This window comes from Pristiophorus japonicus, chromosome 2 (assembly GCF_044704955.1).
Source record: "Pristiophorus japonicus isolate sPriJap1 chromosome 2, sPriJap1.hap1, whole genome shotgun sequence".
Taxonomy (NCBI): Eukaryota; Metazoa; Chordata; class Chondrichthyes; family Pristiophoridae; genus Pristiophorus; species Pristiophorus japonicus.
In genome coordinates this window covers 259,475,624-259,493,653 of record NC_091978.1, presented here as the reverse complement: position 1 = coordinate 259,493,653, position 18,030 = coordinate 259,475,624, and the positions used below count along the sequence as shown (strand labels likewise).

Sequence of the window (18,030 nt, the reverse complement as noted above, 5' to 3'; positions counted from 1 at the left end):
TCCTGTGGGGTATCAGTAGTGCTCTGTTTTTGTAATTAAATAATTACCACTATCATCATCATAGGCAGTCCCTCGAAATCAAAGAAGACTTGCTTCCACTCTAAAAATGAGTTCTTAGATGACTGAACAGTCTAATACGGGAATTACAGTCTCTGTCACAGGTAGGACATACAGTCGTTGGAGAAAGGGTGGGTGGGACTGGTTTGCCGCACGCTCCTTCTGCTGCCTGCGCTTGGTTTCTGCATGCACTTGGTGATGAGACTAGAGGTGCTCAGCGCCCTCCCGGATGCACTTCCTCCACTTAGGGTGGTCTTTGGCCAGGGACTCCCTGGTGTCGTTGAAATGTTGCATTTTATCAAGGAGGCTTTGAGGGTGTCCTTGAAACATTTCCTCTGCCCACCTTGGGCTCGCTTGCCATGTAGGAGTTGCAAGTAGAGCGCTTGCTTTGGGAGTCTTGTGTCAGGCATGCAAACAATGTGGTCCGCCCAACGGAGCTGGTCAAGTGTGGTTAGTGCTTCGATGCTGGGGATGTTAGCCTGGTCACGGACGCTAACGTTGGTGTGTCTGTCCTCCCAGGGGATTTGCAGGATCTCGCGGAGACATCATCGGTGGTATTTCTCCAGCGATTTGAGGTGTCTACTATATTATATGGTCCACATCTCTGAGCCATACAGGAGGGCAGGTATCACTACAGCCCTGTAGACTATATGTTACTATCTGAGTGAATTGAAATGATAGCAGTTCCATTAGCAACAATGCCAACAAGAGCATGATGCTTTGTTTTATGTTCTATTCAATAACAAATAACTGATAGTGAGTTTAAGATGGTTAAGGGACTGGGGGTGGGGGGGTCTACTAAAGCTCAAAAATTGTTTCAGCTTCCCATCCAGGTTGCTGATTTGATCAGATAAATTCAGTAAAAAGCCACTTAACTCACAGTGAAGTATCAGGAATCGTGCACAGTAGTGAAATCTGTTTAATTTAACAGGGTCATTTAATCTGCATACAAGCGTAAAGTAAAGTTATTTGACTTAAATGAACTTAAAAAATCTGATTTTTAAAATAACGCATAATCAAACAGTGGTGAACTATGATTGACTCTGCTGTCCTTTTGAAGATCTGATATTTACTGTAATTTCTGAGTGAGACAACCAAAAATACGATTATTCGCACTCAACATGCAAGCTACAGACTTGTACAGACAGAGAAAATCTGAGTTACGGCTCTCTGTTCTTTGGCTGACTTCTCCTCGATATTACTTTGCCCACATGTACATTTGAATGAGGTCTAAGTCAGCTGGTGTAAAAAAACACAGAAAGGGGTGGGGTGAATATAACCCTCGTGCTACTGAGGGCTAGTGGAGGAGGGGAGCCCTTATAAATTTATGCAAATACTTTGGAGAAAGCAGAACACCTCATTCAGCAAAGAAAATGTTGCACTAAAAGGAGCACTGGTTGCCAGCATTATTGTACTTCGAATTACTTTTATCTGTAGACTTAATACTTGGGGGAAATTTTGTAATTGCCAACTGATCTAGATTTTTTAAATGTGTCAAATCTGTCACAAGGGTGTCAGGCATTTCATACTTTACTTCTAAAAAGCTACAAAACCCTGAAAGGCATTCCAAGGGAACTGCATTTTGTAAAAGTATAGAATGCCACGATGTAAAAAAAAGATACAGGAATTGTGAGAAAATGCTACAGACCATGTAGATTTTTTCTAGAGTCATCCTTTATGCTTTTGCCCTGAAGATATGCTTAAAAACCAGCGAATTGTTCACTGCAGTTAGCCAAAAACGCTGGAGATTATGATACTGTTACCACTTCTGATAGTAGTCTTCAGTGCTGTTTTGACAGATCTCTCTCGTTCTGTGGAGTGGAGATGTTTGGATGGTTACCGCTTAGCTGATAATAATTTCACGTGTGTTGGTAAGTTCACTTTTTTTTTTACTTAGATATTAAATAATGATTTTACATCTTGTTTATCATAATGTACTTTTCCTGAGCTATTACATCTTTAAATCAGTATGTTTTTGTTTATAATTTATGTATAAAATGTATAATGTTAAAATTAAAAACTTATTACAGCCAGCATGTTGCAAGGTTAGGTTTTTATAGATGTATCATTTATAAACTTGAATTTATTCTCAATATAAAAACATGCTTTTGTCTATACACTTATAAGTTGATTCTAAATGTCAATATTTCAAAAGCTTTCTAAAAACTTAAAAAATAATCTTAGCTATGCAAATTTACAGGTGACTTATTGCAGGACTGTTGTCCTATGTGGGATCTGTGTAGTACTTATTGATTTATGATGGGGTGAAAAAATGCAAGTCTAGATATAACATTATAGGGAATCATTTGCTGTCTTCTCATGAACACATTTGCCTCAAATAAGCCATGCAGTCTAATAGGAACCCCTACAACATCAAGACTGACACTCCAGTGCAGCACTCCCCGAGTGCTGCACTGTTGGAGGTGACGTCTTTCGGATGAGACGTTAAACTTCCTTCTCAGGCGGATATAAAAGGTCCCATGGCATTCTCTCTGGTGTCCTGGACAACCTTTATCCCTCAATCAACATCATTAAAACAGATTATCTGGTCATTAGCTCATTACTGTTTGTGGGACCTTGCTGTACGCAAATTGGTTGCCACATTTCCTACAATACAACAGTACTTCAAAAGTACTTCATTGGGGTCACGAAAGGCGCTACATAAATGCAAGTCTTTCTTTCACATACTGCGAACTAGATAATAATGAAGCAAATTATGTAGCTATTTGTATAACATAAACATGCAAATACAAATTGCTGTTTTTCCAGGGTTACTGCAGCATTTCTGCCAAAGTTTTGGTGGACAAGTGGAAGAATCCCTTTGGAAATTCACCTTCATAGTATTTAATATAACTGAAGCAGTACTTATGCTGAATCTCTAAAAGCGGAAACCACCCAATCCCATTGCCACACTCTTTCATTTCACTTTAAAATAACTGGATGGCTTATTGGAATATAAGCCACAAAATGGCACTGTGTCCAGTGAGTTACAGCAACAGAGGTTCAATTGAGTGGAGCTGAGTTGACATGACTCATAAAGTGAGCTTATCTCAATCAAGCATTGCTTAGGCATAACAGGAGCAATTTTCTGACTTTTCTGGTATAAACTGTACTCTACCCATAATTCAGAAGCACTACAGGTGAAAGAGTGTTACCAAGGTATTTTATTTAAGAGAATTCTTTTAGACAGAAAAATAATTTGATTTTAATTTTCAATTCGTAAATTAGTCTGTATATTAGAATTGCCTTTAAGCTTCAATCGTCGGGAAAGACTGCGGGTTTTCCTCTGCATTTCTGACATAGAAACGCCAGCGGAGCAGGAGCATCTCTAAGGAATTTCCCAGTCCATACTTAAAAGACCTTTTAAAATACTTTGAGGTAGAAATTGCCCCCCCCCCCCCCCACCCCTGCCCGAAACGGCGCGCACACACCCCGTTTCACTGGTTTTTGCCGCAGCTGTGGTTGAGGTCGCCTCTTGAGCGAAATTCCGCTCTTCGTTGTTTTTTTAAATTCGGATCCGGAAGTCACTCTTAATGGGGGCGATGACTACACGAGAGGGGCATATACGGGGCAGTGGTAATATCTGAGGGGTGGAAGTTGGGGACGTGGCAGAGTGACCGCCGCAATAACGTCATCACGGCACCGCGTCACCTTCAATTAAAGGGGAGAGCCTTCGCGATTTCAAAACTTCTGCCCACTGGGCCACCAGGGAGGGTTTCGGCCAGACCAGCAGCCTGGCACCCAAGAGGGGGTGCCTGGCCAAACCCGGGGCATAAATGTTGGGCCGACATGGCAGTTGGCCGGCAAAAAAAAAAACATGACCGCAGCACAATGTGTCTTCCCCTTTAAGTGAAGCCACACCGTCGTCGCCAAGAGCATGCAGAAAACAAATGCAAGCAGCGGAAGGAGCGTGTGGCAAACCAGACTCCCCACCCATTCTTTCCTCCAACGACTGTCTATCCCACCTGTGACAGAGACTGTAATTCTAGTATTGGACTGTTCAGTCACCTGAGAACTCACTTTTGGAGTGATAGCAAGTCTTCCTCGATTTCGAGGGACTGCCTATGATGAAGATGCAGAAGGCAATAGCCTCACCGGACCACCGGGAAAAAAACAGGTTTTGGCACTGCCAGGCTGAAGATTTTCAGAGGGGAATGTCGATATCGGGGGGGGGGGGGGCAGCGGGGGCTAGATCGATGGCGCGCGCAGTGATGACACACTTAAGATGGATCAGCAGCAGCAGAGGAAGGGGATCGGGGCATCTCCGGGAAAACTCGAAAGGGCAATTGGGCTATCAGCGGCCATTCCACTCCGCAGCATGGCTGCCGATTTGCAATGGTAACAGGCCTTAAGGAGAGGGGCAATTTCGGCCCCTTTGAGTTCATCTGAGTTCAAATTTATTGGTGACCCAATGCAGGACTGTGGGATCTGCTTAGCATTTATATATTTGATTTTATATAATGGTACATTTTAGCTTTAACTATCTCTATATGGTCCTTAATGTTGAGTTTAAGAACTTATTATGCTTTTATGTTCACTACACTGTAGAGGATTTTAGAATTGTCAATTTCCAAAGGAATTGGTTGCATTTAAAGCAATTAATAATGGATTTTAGCTGGGTCAACTTAGTGAATTCTAGCACAGTTTAAATTGCTGAACATTGAATATAACACAAGTGCTTGCAGGACAGTAGAGGACTGAAGAGAAGCTGAACATGAACCACAAGACAAGCTTCCCTGCCAGTAGCAGTAAACTGTGAGCAGTCTCAAGCATTCAGACTCAGAGTGGTTAGTTAGCATAAACCTCTCAATGGTCCTTTCAGTGCTTCACGCAGCAATCAGATTTGTAATCCAGTTATGTACTATTATAACAAAGGGTTGTACTATGGATTTTTAACATTATATTCTTCATATAACTTGTAAGGTGTCATTTAACTTTTGCAAACATTTTATTTCACTGCAATAAGCAATGCAAATTAGAATGAAGCTGAGAAATCAGTCAAATATAACTTTTTTTAAATATACAACAATTTAGCTCCCTATTTAATTTATTGCTTCCATTATATGCTTTAGACTACCATTTCCCAAACTCCATTTTATCCAAAATTTACAGGACCTTTCTTTCTCTATTTTGTTCATATGCAAATGACATCTGATAGCAAGCTTTATTTGCTGGCTGTGCTGGCAAGCAGAAACGCTTCAAACAACAATTCTGTCTTCACTGCTAAGCATTGGGAAACATCATCTTGCATTCACTAACTTTCCCATGCTTTGAAACGGTTAGAATATTAATCACAGTACCATTCAGAGAGCATTCATTGTGAACTGATGCAAATTCTTTGCTGATTTCAAATGCATAATCTCCTGGTGCACTCTAAAGATGTTATTGGGGTCATCTCAGAGATTTTTAGTCTTCTGTTCAAAACAGTTTGTCAAGTTGCTTTAGATGGCTTTTGTTGGAGTTCAACTCATTTTACAGTACAAGCGATTCTCTTTGGAGCAGACTGTTGCTAGGATAAATGAAAGCTGGATTACAGCTAAAGTTGGTGATTCATCGCAACCTTCCCCCACTCCACAATGTAATAGGTCTTAATTATTATTTAGATTTTTCAATTCGTACAATAAATGCACCTGTACTTTTTACTTTTAAAAGATTTATTTTGTAAGATTTATGCTTATCAAGGTGTCCATGCTGGGGAATGGAACACTTTCCACTTCAGATTCACAGTGTCAACATCAAACACTCCTAGGTCAGGTAAAGTGCAGCCAGACACAGAGTAAAAGCTCCCTCTGTTCTGCCCCAACAAAGAATCTCAACCCCAACCTCAGAAGAACATTCTTTGTTGTACCGGTGTAACATACTTCCATTTTCTACACCAGCTATCTTTGTGACTTCTCTGAGCAATGATTGCCAATTTAGTGCCAAAGTTATAAACACGTTATATAAGAGTATATTTTCCAATAGGTTCACACCAATAAATAGGTGCAAATCAGCTGATCTGATTGGGAAGTTGGGCAGAGACTGTGACAACAAATCTCCACCCACTTTGCATATCAAGTACATTTCGATATGGGCGCAGGAAGCTTCCATCCAAAACATTTTAATATTTGATAGAATCATAGAATAGTACGGCACAGAAGGAGGCCATTCGGCCCATCGAGTCTGCACTAGCTCTTTTGAAGAGCAATCCTGTTAGTCCCATTCCCCAGCTCTTTCCTCATAACACTGCAATTTTTCCTCCTTCAAATATTTATCCAATTCCCTTTTGATGGCTACTATTGAATCTGTATCCGCCACCCGAACAGGCATTGCAGTCCAAGTCCGAACCAATCGTTGCCTAAAAAAGATTTTCCTCATGTCGCGTCTGGTTCTTTTGTCAATCACCTTAAATCTGTGCTCTCTCGTTATCCACCCTTCAGCCATTGGAAACGGTCTCTCTTTATCTACTCTACCTAAAGCCTTCACGATTTTAAACACCTCTATCAAATATCCTCTCAGCTGTCTCTGCTTTAAGGCGAACAACCCCAACTTCTCCAGTCTATCCCTCATCCCTGGAACCATTCGAGTAAATCTCTTCGGTTCCCTCTCCAAAGCCTTCATTTCCTTCCTAAAGTGTGGTGCCCAGAATTGGACACAATACTCCAGCTGGGGCTGAATTAGTGCTTTATACAGATTTAGCATAAATTTCTGGTTTTTGCACTCAATGCCTCTATTTATGAGGCCCAGGAGCCCATATGCTTTATTAACTGCTTTGTTTACCTGTCCTTCCACCTTCAAAGATTTGTGCACATATACCCTCAGGTGTCTCTTTTCTGATACCCTCTTTAAAATGGTATTATTTAGCATGTATTAATAGGCTAGATTTTCAGCTCCCTTGCACCTCTGGTAGCGCCCCGGAGGGGCGGTAAATGGTGTTTTAAGATGTAACGGCGGGCGGCCAGCTTTTACTGCCCAGTCGGCAAATTCGGCTCAGGGTTTGCGGCGGCGCAAAAGCTTAACACCCCGTCCTCTAGTTTCAATGAGATCATGATTTCAATCATTGTGTAACGCTCCACTAGTGCCACAGCTACAAAATTAGGCCCTAATGCTGCATTATCCACCCGCCCCAAGAGACGCCTGAAAAACCAAGTGGTCCTACAGTCCAGCAGGCGGTATTTGCCACATATTTAAATTGAGGGAGGAGGATCCTACATCGCAGGTCACATTGGCTGCAACATTTGCGCACTGCGTGAAGCTCTGACATGGAAGCGGCAGTTTTATCTGCCTTTATAGTGTCCTTACAACTTCAGTGGAGAATTTAATTACTAGTTCGCCAGTGTATCATGCTCCATGCTGTTGCTAGGCGGCATTAGGATAGAAGAAGGGCTCTTGACCATGTTGGCCCACGGATGAGGAGAGGCCGAAGACGTCTGTGGAGGAGGGCTTACCCCCCACGGGTTTGCAGGCACCAACGCTCATACCTCCAGCTCTCTGATGAGCAGTGTGTGAGAAGGTTGCGCTTCTGAAAGGAAGTGCTGACAAAGATCTGCCATCTCCGACAGAGAGACCTACAGCCTTACAGCGCCAACAGGACTGCGCTGCCCGTCGCGGTGAAGGTGACTGTGGAGCTGGCCTTCTATGCCTCTGGCTCCTTGCAGGCATCAGCAGGGGATACGTGCTGCGCCATAGCATCGACAGCAGCAGTCTCTCATGGATCGGGAGTGGACCGCGTTAGGTGCAAGGTCGGAGAGTCAATGGTGGGAGCCGAAATGTTTGCATCTTGAGGAAGGACAGAACCTTCCATTGACACTCACACGGGGCTGGGACTCAGCATTTGGAGCATGATATGTGACCACAACTTGCTGGCCTGCTTTAGCACCGTCACTTCCCCGTTGGACAGTAGGGAACACATTGAGGATGTCAGCAGTCAGTGATCGCATGACATCACCAAGCTGGAGCATAGCTTGTGCCTGTGATGCGATCACTGCTGCCACGTCACCCATGGCACACGCCACGTACTCTGGAACTCCACTGTCGCTGCTGGAGCCCATCTACCTCTGTGAGTGGGCAAGAATGGGCTCGCTGGAGTCCTCAGATGCACGGACAATGTGTGAGGTGGCCTCTGCCACACTCACAGCAAGTGCGTCGATGCTCTGCGGGACCCTACCCAATGCACCCATGAGGTCGCGGTGCATTTCCGTGTTCTCCCTGGACATAGCCACCAAGTCCAGGTCCACATCTGCCTGTCTCTGAGCAGGACTACCGTGCTGACTCACCCTTTAGGGAGCTGGCCTCTGAGCTTCCCCTCCTGCAGTTGTAACCACTGTGTCTGCCGCTGGCACCTCCTGGGCTATGTCCCTCCATATTATTTTAAAGACATTGGGCACCGGCCTCCTTCCGCCCACTAGATGCAGTGCAGACCACCTCCTCTCTATGGTCTGCACTAATGCCTCAGCAGTTGCTGCAGAGAAGCGGCGTGCTCTCTGTCTCCCCTCCTGCTGCGCCATCTCTCCAGCTGTGATGGAACTGGGCCGGTGCATCTGTGCATGTGCAAAGAAAATCGCCGCGCCCTAAAGTTTCGCCTGCGTCCGGGAAGATTGGAACACGTCTGCGCATGCGTGAAATGTAGATCTTTTTTAATGCCGCAATTTACATCTGTGGTTTAAAAACTCCCCTGTGTAACGCCTGATTTTGCGGCCATGATCATGGAACCTCACTTTCTGACTAATTTTGTGGATGAGGGTGCAAACGTTTTCCATGCAGTATCAGGACCCCCCCTCTCACCGCCATCATCATTACCGCCCCAAAATCTCAAAAGCCGAAAATCCAGCCCAAAGTCTCTCCTCATTATTCCTACCAAAATGTATCACCTGACACTTTTCTGCGTTGAATTTCATCTGCCACGTGTCCGCCCATTCCATCAGCCTATATGTGACTTCTTGAAGTCTGTTACTATCTTCCTCATTGTTTACTACACTTCCACGTTTCATGTCATCGGTAAATTTCAAAATTGTGACCTTCCCCCCGCCCCCCCCGCAAGTCCAAGTCCAAGGCCAAGTATCAATGTATATCAAAAGCAGCAGTGGTCCTCGTACTGAACCTTGAGGACACCACTGAATACCACCCTGCAACCCGAAAAACAGCCTTAAATGAAGGTAAGATGATGTCATTTCACTGGGCATCCAATTTTCTGACATTCCAACAAGAATTATGCGGAGTGACCTTGGCGTCCATATATAGGCCCAAGTTTGGCTCACCCATTTTTTTCGGCGCACTCACTGGAGATGCGCCAACTTCCTAGGATGAAAACGGCGCCGAAAAGATCTCCCCGGATTCTGGCCGCTCTGTGGCCTCTCCCATGGCTTGGCACAGCGTGGTCTGTCCATTAGGGGCCGGAGCTAGGGCCCTGCACAAAAAACAGTGCCAGCAGCTCAACACATACGCGTTGGAGGTTTCGCGCATGCGCAGTAGCTCCTGCCCCCAGCCGGAGGTCCCTCTGAGAAATCCCTCGGAGAAGTCCCTCGGAGAAGTAAGTCCAGTCCCTTGGAGAAGTAAGTCCAGTCCCTCGAAGAATTAAGTCCAGTCCCTTGGAGAAGTCCAGTCCCTCGGAGAAGTGAAGTCCCTCGGAGAAGTGAAGTCCCTCGGAGAAGTCAAATCCCTCGGAGAAGTGACGTCCCTCGGAGGAGTCAAGTTCCTCAGAGAAGTCCAGTCCCTCGGAGAAGTCCAGTCCTGGAGAGAGTCAGAGTCGGAGAGAGAGTCGGAGTTAGAGAGAGTCGGAGAGGAGTTGGAGTCGGCCCGCTGACTTCCCGGGCCAAGTTAGGAAGGTAGGACTTAATTTTTAGTTTTTATTTATTATTGATGGTTTTTATGCTTCTTGAATGATGTTGTGAAAGTATTTAGTGCTTTTCAAGGTCCTCTCTGCTTCCCTTCCCCGCCCTCCATCCCGCCCCCGCCCCCCCATCTCTGGCTACCTGCGCTGATTTCTTAACTTTCCGCAAGGGTTTTCTGTGCGGTCACAAGTGGCCACATACGCTGGCCTAAATAAGTTTGGAGCAACTATTAGCTGTCCAAAGTAGCTTAAATGGCCAAAACGGGCATAGATGGTTGGTAACGCCACCTTTTGAAAAAAAAACTAAACTTAAAAAAATCCTAACTACCTCACTTAGACTGGCGCAAATTAAATGTGCAGAATGGGGATTTTTAAGATACTCCAGAAAAATCAAGTTGCTCCAAAAAAAATGGAACAGCTCCTGGGCACATTTGGGCCCATTGTGAGGTGCTAGGGAATGAGCTGTATACAGAAGGAGATTTCAAAGGACCTAGTAAGAAGATTCAGTGATTCAGATTCAGTGATCAATTATTAGGACATTTCTGCAACTTTTTTCTTGATTTTTTTTTCTTCTGCTGCCAGACAGGTTTCAGGAGTTTTGCAACAGTTGGTCTGATGCTGCCTATTTTTTGATAGCTCCATTAGCTTCACAATGGATTTCCTGATGGGCATCCCCCTATATCTAAGCTTTTCAGTGGAAGAAAATGTGGGGAGGCGGGGCCATAGAGGAATGTCTGGCAGGTCAGGCTGCAGCAGACGTGTTCTGCACACAACCACACTCACACCTGCATCTATAGACAGAGGTGTGCATAATGTGTTTTGCCAGAGAAGTGCACAACGAGACACCAATTGTCCAATCGTGATAACAGACCAGGTGATGCAAATATAGGATCAAAAATTGCGGTTGGAGGCTTCGACCACAAAAATATTTACGAATGTACCTGGTGGTCCCAGAGGAACGAACACTTGCACTATGAGGCCTCCATGTGCAACCCAGTGCAGAGGCCCAAGTATTCCAGGAACGTATGTGCAGCCTGTGATCACATGGGCTGGACCACTCAATGAAAATGGCATATCCCCATTCACAGTAATGGTGAGTTCTGTTTGTACATAAACATTTTAAATAAATAATAAAAACACTTCACATATTTAAAATTAATTGAAACTGAATTTAGTTAAATGTTTTAGACAAAAAATTATTTTTTTGAATTTTTTTTAATACATTTTAATACTGTAGGGGTAAAAATAAACTTACCTTAATGGACAGGATTTTTAATATAAAAATTATTGACAACATTTTATTTTTCTATCTTTTAAAACTCTTACGCTGGTAAAAACAGGCCTTATGCTTGCTTTTACCAGATGTAAGAGTTTGAAGGACATTCGCTGGACAAGAGTTGGGGAAATAGCCCAAATCTTCGCCCGTGAAGGCCCTTCTCCCGGGGATGCGTTGGAACTGTCAAAATAAATTTTTCCGCGCACGCCGTGAATCGGCACTAGCGGGCTTCTACGAGTGCGTGCTCAAATTGTACGGGTCCATAGATAACGCGACATTTGGCCCATAGTATGTGAAAGCCGCACTAAACTTCATGCTGGTTGGTTCTCCAGAAGCACCATCAATCATAATACATTATGCTTTAAGCATTCCTGCATGAAAGAAGGCATTCAAGAAAGATCAAGAGCCAGCATAGTTTGATTGGCTACACTCACCAAGATGCTACTAATTATATCCGCAAGCCATGGCACACCTGCCTGTCAACAACTATGGGAAACTGTCTCTGAGTCAGCAGAGAGCCAGATACAGAGCTGTGCTATCTGCTGCAAGGCTACGTGCAGCTAACATGAAGCAGAGACCTTAGACTACCAGCAACAGTAGGGTAACTACAGTCTCAAACCTGTCTCCATCTTCTTCCAGGCATTCTGCAATGTTAATCTATGGGATGGTTCCTTGGAATTGCAGACAGGGCCATGCTCATGTAGCATCACCTCTACTTCATCAGCCATCAAATGGAAGTTCATGCTGGGCTGCTCTGTCACTTGCCTGCAGATCCTGTTTCATTCCTCCACATCAGGTTTCCCATTCCTTCATTTTTTCCCTGTCACTTCTTACTCCTCTTTCCTTCAGCCTTAACTGCTAACAGATTGAAACACTTTGCACTTGTTTCAAGTCACTTGTGACTAAACTGCACCCATGCCAGCAGTCCTAGGCTACAATTTCATGTTGTGTATCTTGTAACCAGCGACATTTATTACTTGATCCAGGATGATCAAAAACTAGCTACAGCTGTTTCTTTACATCTACCAAAATGTCACCAACCATACATGAATGTTTATCTTTTCTATTGCATTCAGTGTGAACTAACTGGATGATTGCTTTAATTGGGTCATCAGGATGGGCCCAATCTGGGATCACAGACCGCCATTGGGAAAGGCGCATTGTGGCAGGTTCCTCACCCGCTGTCAAAAAAATCAAATCTCCCACCTGACCCTTCACCAATCCCGCCCACTGACTCCACAGAAAATTCTGGCCTGTAGATTTGTGACTAAAGCACTAATAATTTCCCAATTAATGTACTTTTAAATTATGATCTTGATCCTATTTGTAGATGGCGCCAAATTACTTAATGACAATATTATTTAAATATTTCTTTGTCACTCAGATATCTTTTATTATATTATTGTACAGTAAAGATTCAACACCCAGTATGATGGTTAAACTTAAAATTTAATGTGGCCAGGTTCTCTTTAAGGATCTCGGCTTTAAACACTTCATGAATGACATCTCCAGACCCACTCCATCTCATTGGGCCGGGTTATGCGATGGGTGGGCTTAATAGGCCCCATTTAGGCAAGTTAATTTTCTACAGCGGGATGGAGCCAGCAGCGGGGTCGGGACCCGGCATGGACACCGGCCGCCCCAGACCCGCCGAGGTCAGGAAAATTCTGGCCTAAAATTGTTGGTTAGCGTGGGGGACCCTAAGGTGGTGTTAGCATGGAGCAGGGCTGGGGAAATCCATGATGGACAATTGTACATGGAGTCTGGATGGAGCAAGCTTCTTGGGCCAATAGTCTTTTTTCCCTTGGACTTTCTTTATGTTCTTGTCTTTACATTTCTTTGTCATTCTATCTATAGTAAAATCTGTTAAACCTCAAAGCAGATTTTTTCAACCTTATGGCTTATATATATCAATGCAAATTAATATATTAAAAGTAATGGTAGCAAACACTTAATGCATTCACATCAAATTCCTCTGCTACTTTCACAAAGACATTATCCTGCTTATTTATTTAACATTTAATAATGATAATGTTCAATGTAAAGTTCTAATTATCATGATTGAGCTGTTTTAAAACTCAAGGCCAGAAATTTGTCTCGGGTGACTGCAATGGAACTGAATATCAGACGTTGCCTTTAATGGGCAACTGATCCAATACCGCCCATTTTGCACGACTGCCCGAGATGAATTTCTTGGTCCAAGATTCTCCACTATTATCATTGATTGCTTGGTGTGATAAGATGCTCCATCTTGAAGGAAAATAAGTCAAGGAAACTGATAGATTCCCTCAACAAAATGGGGGCTAAATTGTCCCTTTTTGTGACACCCGTTAACACCTCTGGGAGGTGCTAACGGGGCGCAAAAGCCCCGTTAGCTCCGCTGATCCCGCTGCATCAGGAAGAGGAGCACACAAGATTGCACTACATTTCCTTTGAGGGGCGGCAAGCCCAATTCAGCGGTTGCGGCGGGACTTCTGCACCGGGTGCAGGAAGTCCCGCCCCAAGCAGGTTACTGCCCTCAAGCAGGGCACAGGGCAATTTCACCCCCTAGCACTTAAATATATTAAACAGGTAATCTGGGCCACATTCAGTGTGGATTGAGAAATGTATAGCTCAGATTATCATGTCCTTCCAGCTAAAAAATACTTGTAAGAGAAAGAGAGAGAGATCAGGAATGGGCAATGAATAATATATTAAATTGAAAAGGAAATGTTTTTTCCTTGGAGCAAGTATTTGATGATGTGAATGCCAAGCTTGCAAAAAATTCATGACCTGATTAGAGATATCCGTCGTTCTCCATACAATTCTATTCAGCTCCAGGGGAATGCTTCTTCCATGCTCTGTAATTATCTCTTCATATAACATGTCATTTTACAAGCAAAAGCCTGTACCCTTTTGCTTTTCAATGGCATGTTGCACTTTATTCTCAATTACACAAGACGAAACTTAGGTCATGGTGAAATTGGTATCGATAGTGTGACTGTCTTATTCTGTACTGTAAAATCCCGAGTATACTCATAGAGACTGTTAGTCTGGAGATTTTAATTTTGATTGTATTTTTTTAAGAATGTTTGTGGATAAGCCTTAGAGTGACATTATCCTTATCTGTTCCTTAAAAAATGCAATCAAGTGTTCTTTTAAAACTTATTCAAAAGTTCAAAATATAAAGTAACATAAAAATATTTAAAATGTTTATCATTATCTCTTAGTTATAGCATACATTTTTGTACTGCTTCTGTTATGTATGTAAAGCTTGGCAACCTGTATCATACCACCACCAGAGGGCCCACCTGTTAGTCCCAAGGGATCTCAGAATCCCTTGGGAGCACTGTATATAAGCAGGCCTCCCATGCTGTACCAGCACTCTGGAATTTAATTAAAGGAGCTAAGGTCACACTTACTCATTGCATACAGTACTCAGTCGTATCACTTTACTATGAGCATAACAATTGGCGATGAAATAACGAGCAAAGAACTGTTGGTATCCTGGAGAAATTCTCAGAAGGGGATGATTGGGAGGCCTTCGTGGAGCGACTCGACCAATACTTCATGGCCAACGAGCTGGAAGGGGACGAGAACGCTGCCAAACGAAGGGCGATCCTCCTTACCATCTGTGGGGCAACAACCTATGATCTCATGAAGAATCTTCTAGCTCCGGTAAAACCAACAACCAAATCGTATGAAGAACTGTGTACGCTGGTCCGGGAGCACCTAAATCCGAAGGAAAACATTTTGATGGTAAGGTATCAATTTTACACATGTCAATGGTCTGACGGCCAGGAAGTGGCGAGCTACGTCGCCAAACTAAGGCACCTTGCAGGACATTGTGAATTCGATGGAATCCTTGAGCAAATGCTAACAGACTTTTTTGTGCTTGGCATTGGCCATGAGGTTATTCTTCACAAACTATTGACTGTTGAAACACCAAATCTGAGCAAAGCCATAACGATAGCCCAGGCATTTATGTCCACCAGCGATAACACCAAACAAATTTTGCAGCATAAAGAGGTTTCGGCAAGTACTGTACACAATGTAATGTCGTTTTCAGGCATGACTGCATATGGCAGAACGTACACGCCTGCAGCTGCACGACGTCAGATGACCCAGAATCCGCCATCAATCGTTAATGCGAGGCAGTTAACACCTTGTTGGCGCTGCGGAGGTGATCATTGAGCCCATCAATGCCGCTTCAAACACTATGCGTGCAAAGGCTGTGGAACAATGGGACACCTCCAGCGAATGTGCAGATGAGCTGCAAACCCTGCAAACCACCATGTTGCAGAGGAAGATCAATCCACGATGGATCAGGCTCGAACCAAGGAGGCAGAAGTGTATGGGGTACACACCTTCACCATGAAATGTCCACCGATCATGTTAAAAGTTGAACTGAATGGAATTCCAGTATCCATGGAATTGGACACGGGTGCAAGTCAGTCCATCATGAGCAAAAAGACTTTCGATAGGCTGTGGTGCAACAAGGCACACAGGCCCAAGTTTAGCCCCATTCACACCAAGCTAATAACTTACATCAAAGAGCTGATCCCTGTTATTGACAGCGCAGAAATAACAGTCTCCTATGATGGAGCAGTGCACGAACTCCCACTATGGATTGTGCCAGGAGATGGCCCCACACTGTTCGGCAGAAGCTGTCTGGGAAAAATCCGCTGGAACTGGGATGACATCCGAGCGCTTTCGTCCATCGACGACGCCTCATGTGCCCAGGTTCTGAGCAGGTTCCCATCATTGTTTGAGCGAGGCATTGGAAGTTTCTCAGAGGCGAAGGTGCAGATCCACTTGGTTCCCGGTACACGGCCCATCCACCACTAGGCACGGGCGGTGCCATATATGATGCGAGAGAAAGTGGAAATTAAGCTGGACAGGTTGCAGCGAGAAGGCATCATCGCGCCGGTGAGTTCAACGAATGGGCCAGTCCGATTGTTCTGGTTCTCAAAGGCGATGGCACGGTCAAAGTTTGTGGGGACTATAAAGTAACGATTAACTGTTTTTCGCTACAGGACCAGTACCCGCTACCCAAGGCAGACAACCTATTTGCGATCCTGGCTGGAGGAAAGACGTTCACCAAGTTGGACCTGACCTCGGCCTACATGACACAGGAGCTGGAGGAATCTTCAAAAGTCCTCACTTGTATCAACATGCACAAAGGTGTGTTCATCTACAATAGATGCCTGTTTGGGAGTCGTTCGGCCGCGGCAATTTTTCAACGGAACATGGAGAGCCTGCTAAAGTTGGTTCCATGCACCGTGGTCTTCCAGGACGACATACTGGTCACAGGTCAGGACACCATCGAACACTTGCAGAACCTGAAAGAAGTTGTAAGTCAGCTAGATCGCGTGGGACTCAGGTTGAAATGCTCGAAGTGTGTTTTCCTGGCGCCAGAGGTCGAGTTCTTAGGAAGAAGAATCGCAGCAGACGGCATCAGACCCACCGACACCAAGACGGAGGCCATCAAGAATGCGCCGAGACTACAGAACGTGATGAAGCTGTGGTCGTTCCTGGGACTCCTCAATTATTTTGGTAATTTCCTACCCGGGTTAAGCACCTTGCTAGAATCCCTACATGTGCTACTACGCAAGGGAGATGACTGGGTATGGGGGAAATCATAAGAGGCTGCTTTTGAGAAAGCTAGAAATCTGTTATGTTCCAACAAACTGCTTGCTCTGTATAACCCATGTAAACGATTAGTGCTAGCTTACGATGCGTCAACATACAGGGTCGGGTGTGTGTTACAACAGGCTAACGAATTGGGAACTTTGCAACCGGTCGCTGATGCATCCAGGAGTCTGTCGAAGGCCGAAAGGGCTTACAGCATGATTGAAAAAGAAGCTCTGGCATGCGTTTACGGGGTGAAAAAAATGCACCAGTATCTGTTTGGTCTCAAATTTGAGGTAGAAACTGACCATAAGCCGCTCATATCGCTATTCTCAGAGAGCAAAGGGATTAACACCAATGCCTCAGCCCGCATCCAAAGATGGGCGCTTATGCTGTCTGCATACAACTAATCAGCCACAGACCAGGCACAGAGAACTGCACCGATGCTCTCAGTCGGCTACCATTGCCCACCACCGGGGTGGAACTAGCACAGCCTGCAGCCTTGCTCTTGGTGGTGGATGCATTCGAAAATGAAAAGTCACCCGTTACGGCCTGCCGGATCCTTTACTGTCCCTGGTAAAAAACTGTGTCCTCCATGGGAGCTGGTCCAGCGCCCAGCAGAGATGCATGAAGAGATCAAGCCGTTCCAGCGGCACAAAGACGAAATGTCCATACAGGCGTACTGTCTTTTGTGGAGTAATCGCATGGTTTTGCCTAAGAAAGGCAGGGAAATGTTCATATGCGACCTACACAGTACCCACCCAGGCATAGTAATGATGAAAGCTATAGCCAGATCCCATGTGTGGTGGCCCGGCATCGACTCAGACTTAGAGTCATGTGTACGCCAATGCAACACTTGCTCTCAACTGAGCAATGCACCCAGAGAGGCACCGCTAAGTTTGTGGTCATGGCCATCCAAACCATGGTCTAGGATCCATGTTGACTTTGCGGGCCAATTTCTAGGCAAAATGTTTTTGGTTGTTGTTGATGCTTATTCAAAATGGATTGAATGTGTAATAATGTCTGTAAGCACATCCACTGCCACCATCAAAAGCCTATGAGCAATGTTTGCCACACACGGCCTGCTGGATGTCCTTGTCAGCGACAATGGGCCATGTTTCACCAGTGCTGAATTCAAGGAATTCATGACCCGCAATGGGATCAAGCACGTCACATCTGCCCCGTTCAAGCCCGCATCCAACGGCCGGCAGAATGGGCTGTCCAAACCATCAAACAAAGCTTGAAATGCGTGTCGGAAGGTTCCCTGCAGACCCGCCTG

General features: G+C 44.7%; 1 protein-coding gene across 1 annotated transcript in view; it reads left to right on the top strand.

The window, feature by feature from the left end:
- The first annotated feature begins 1,753 nt into the window (after positions 1–1,753).
- egf (epidermal growth factor) overlaps positions 1,754–18,030 on the top strand; it is a 231,298-nt gene continuing 215,021 nt past the window's right edge. Inside the window, 1 exon segment of the mRNA XM_070861900.1 lies at positions 1,754–1,928. Coding sequence (XP_070718001.1) covers positions 1,754–1,928 — 175 coding nt within the window.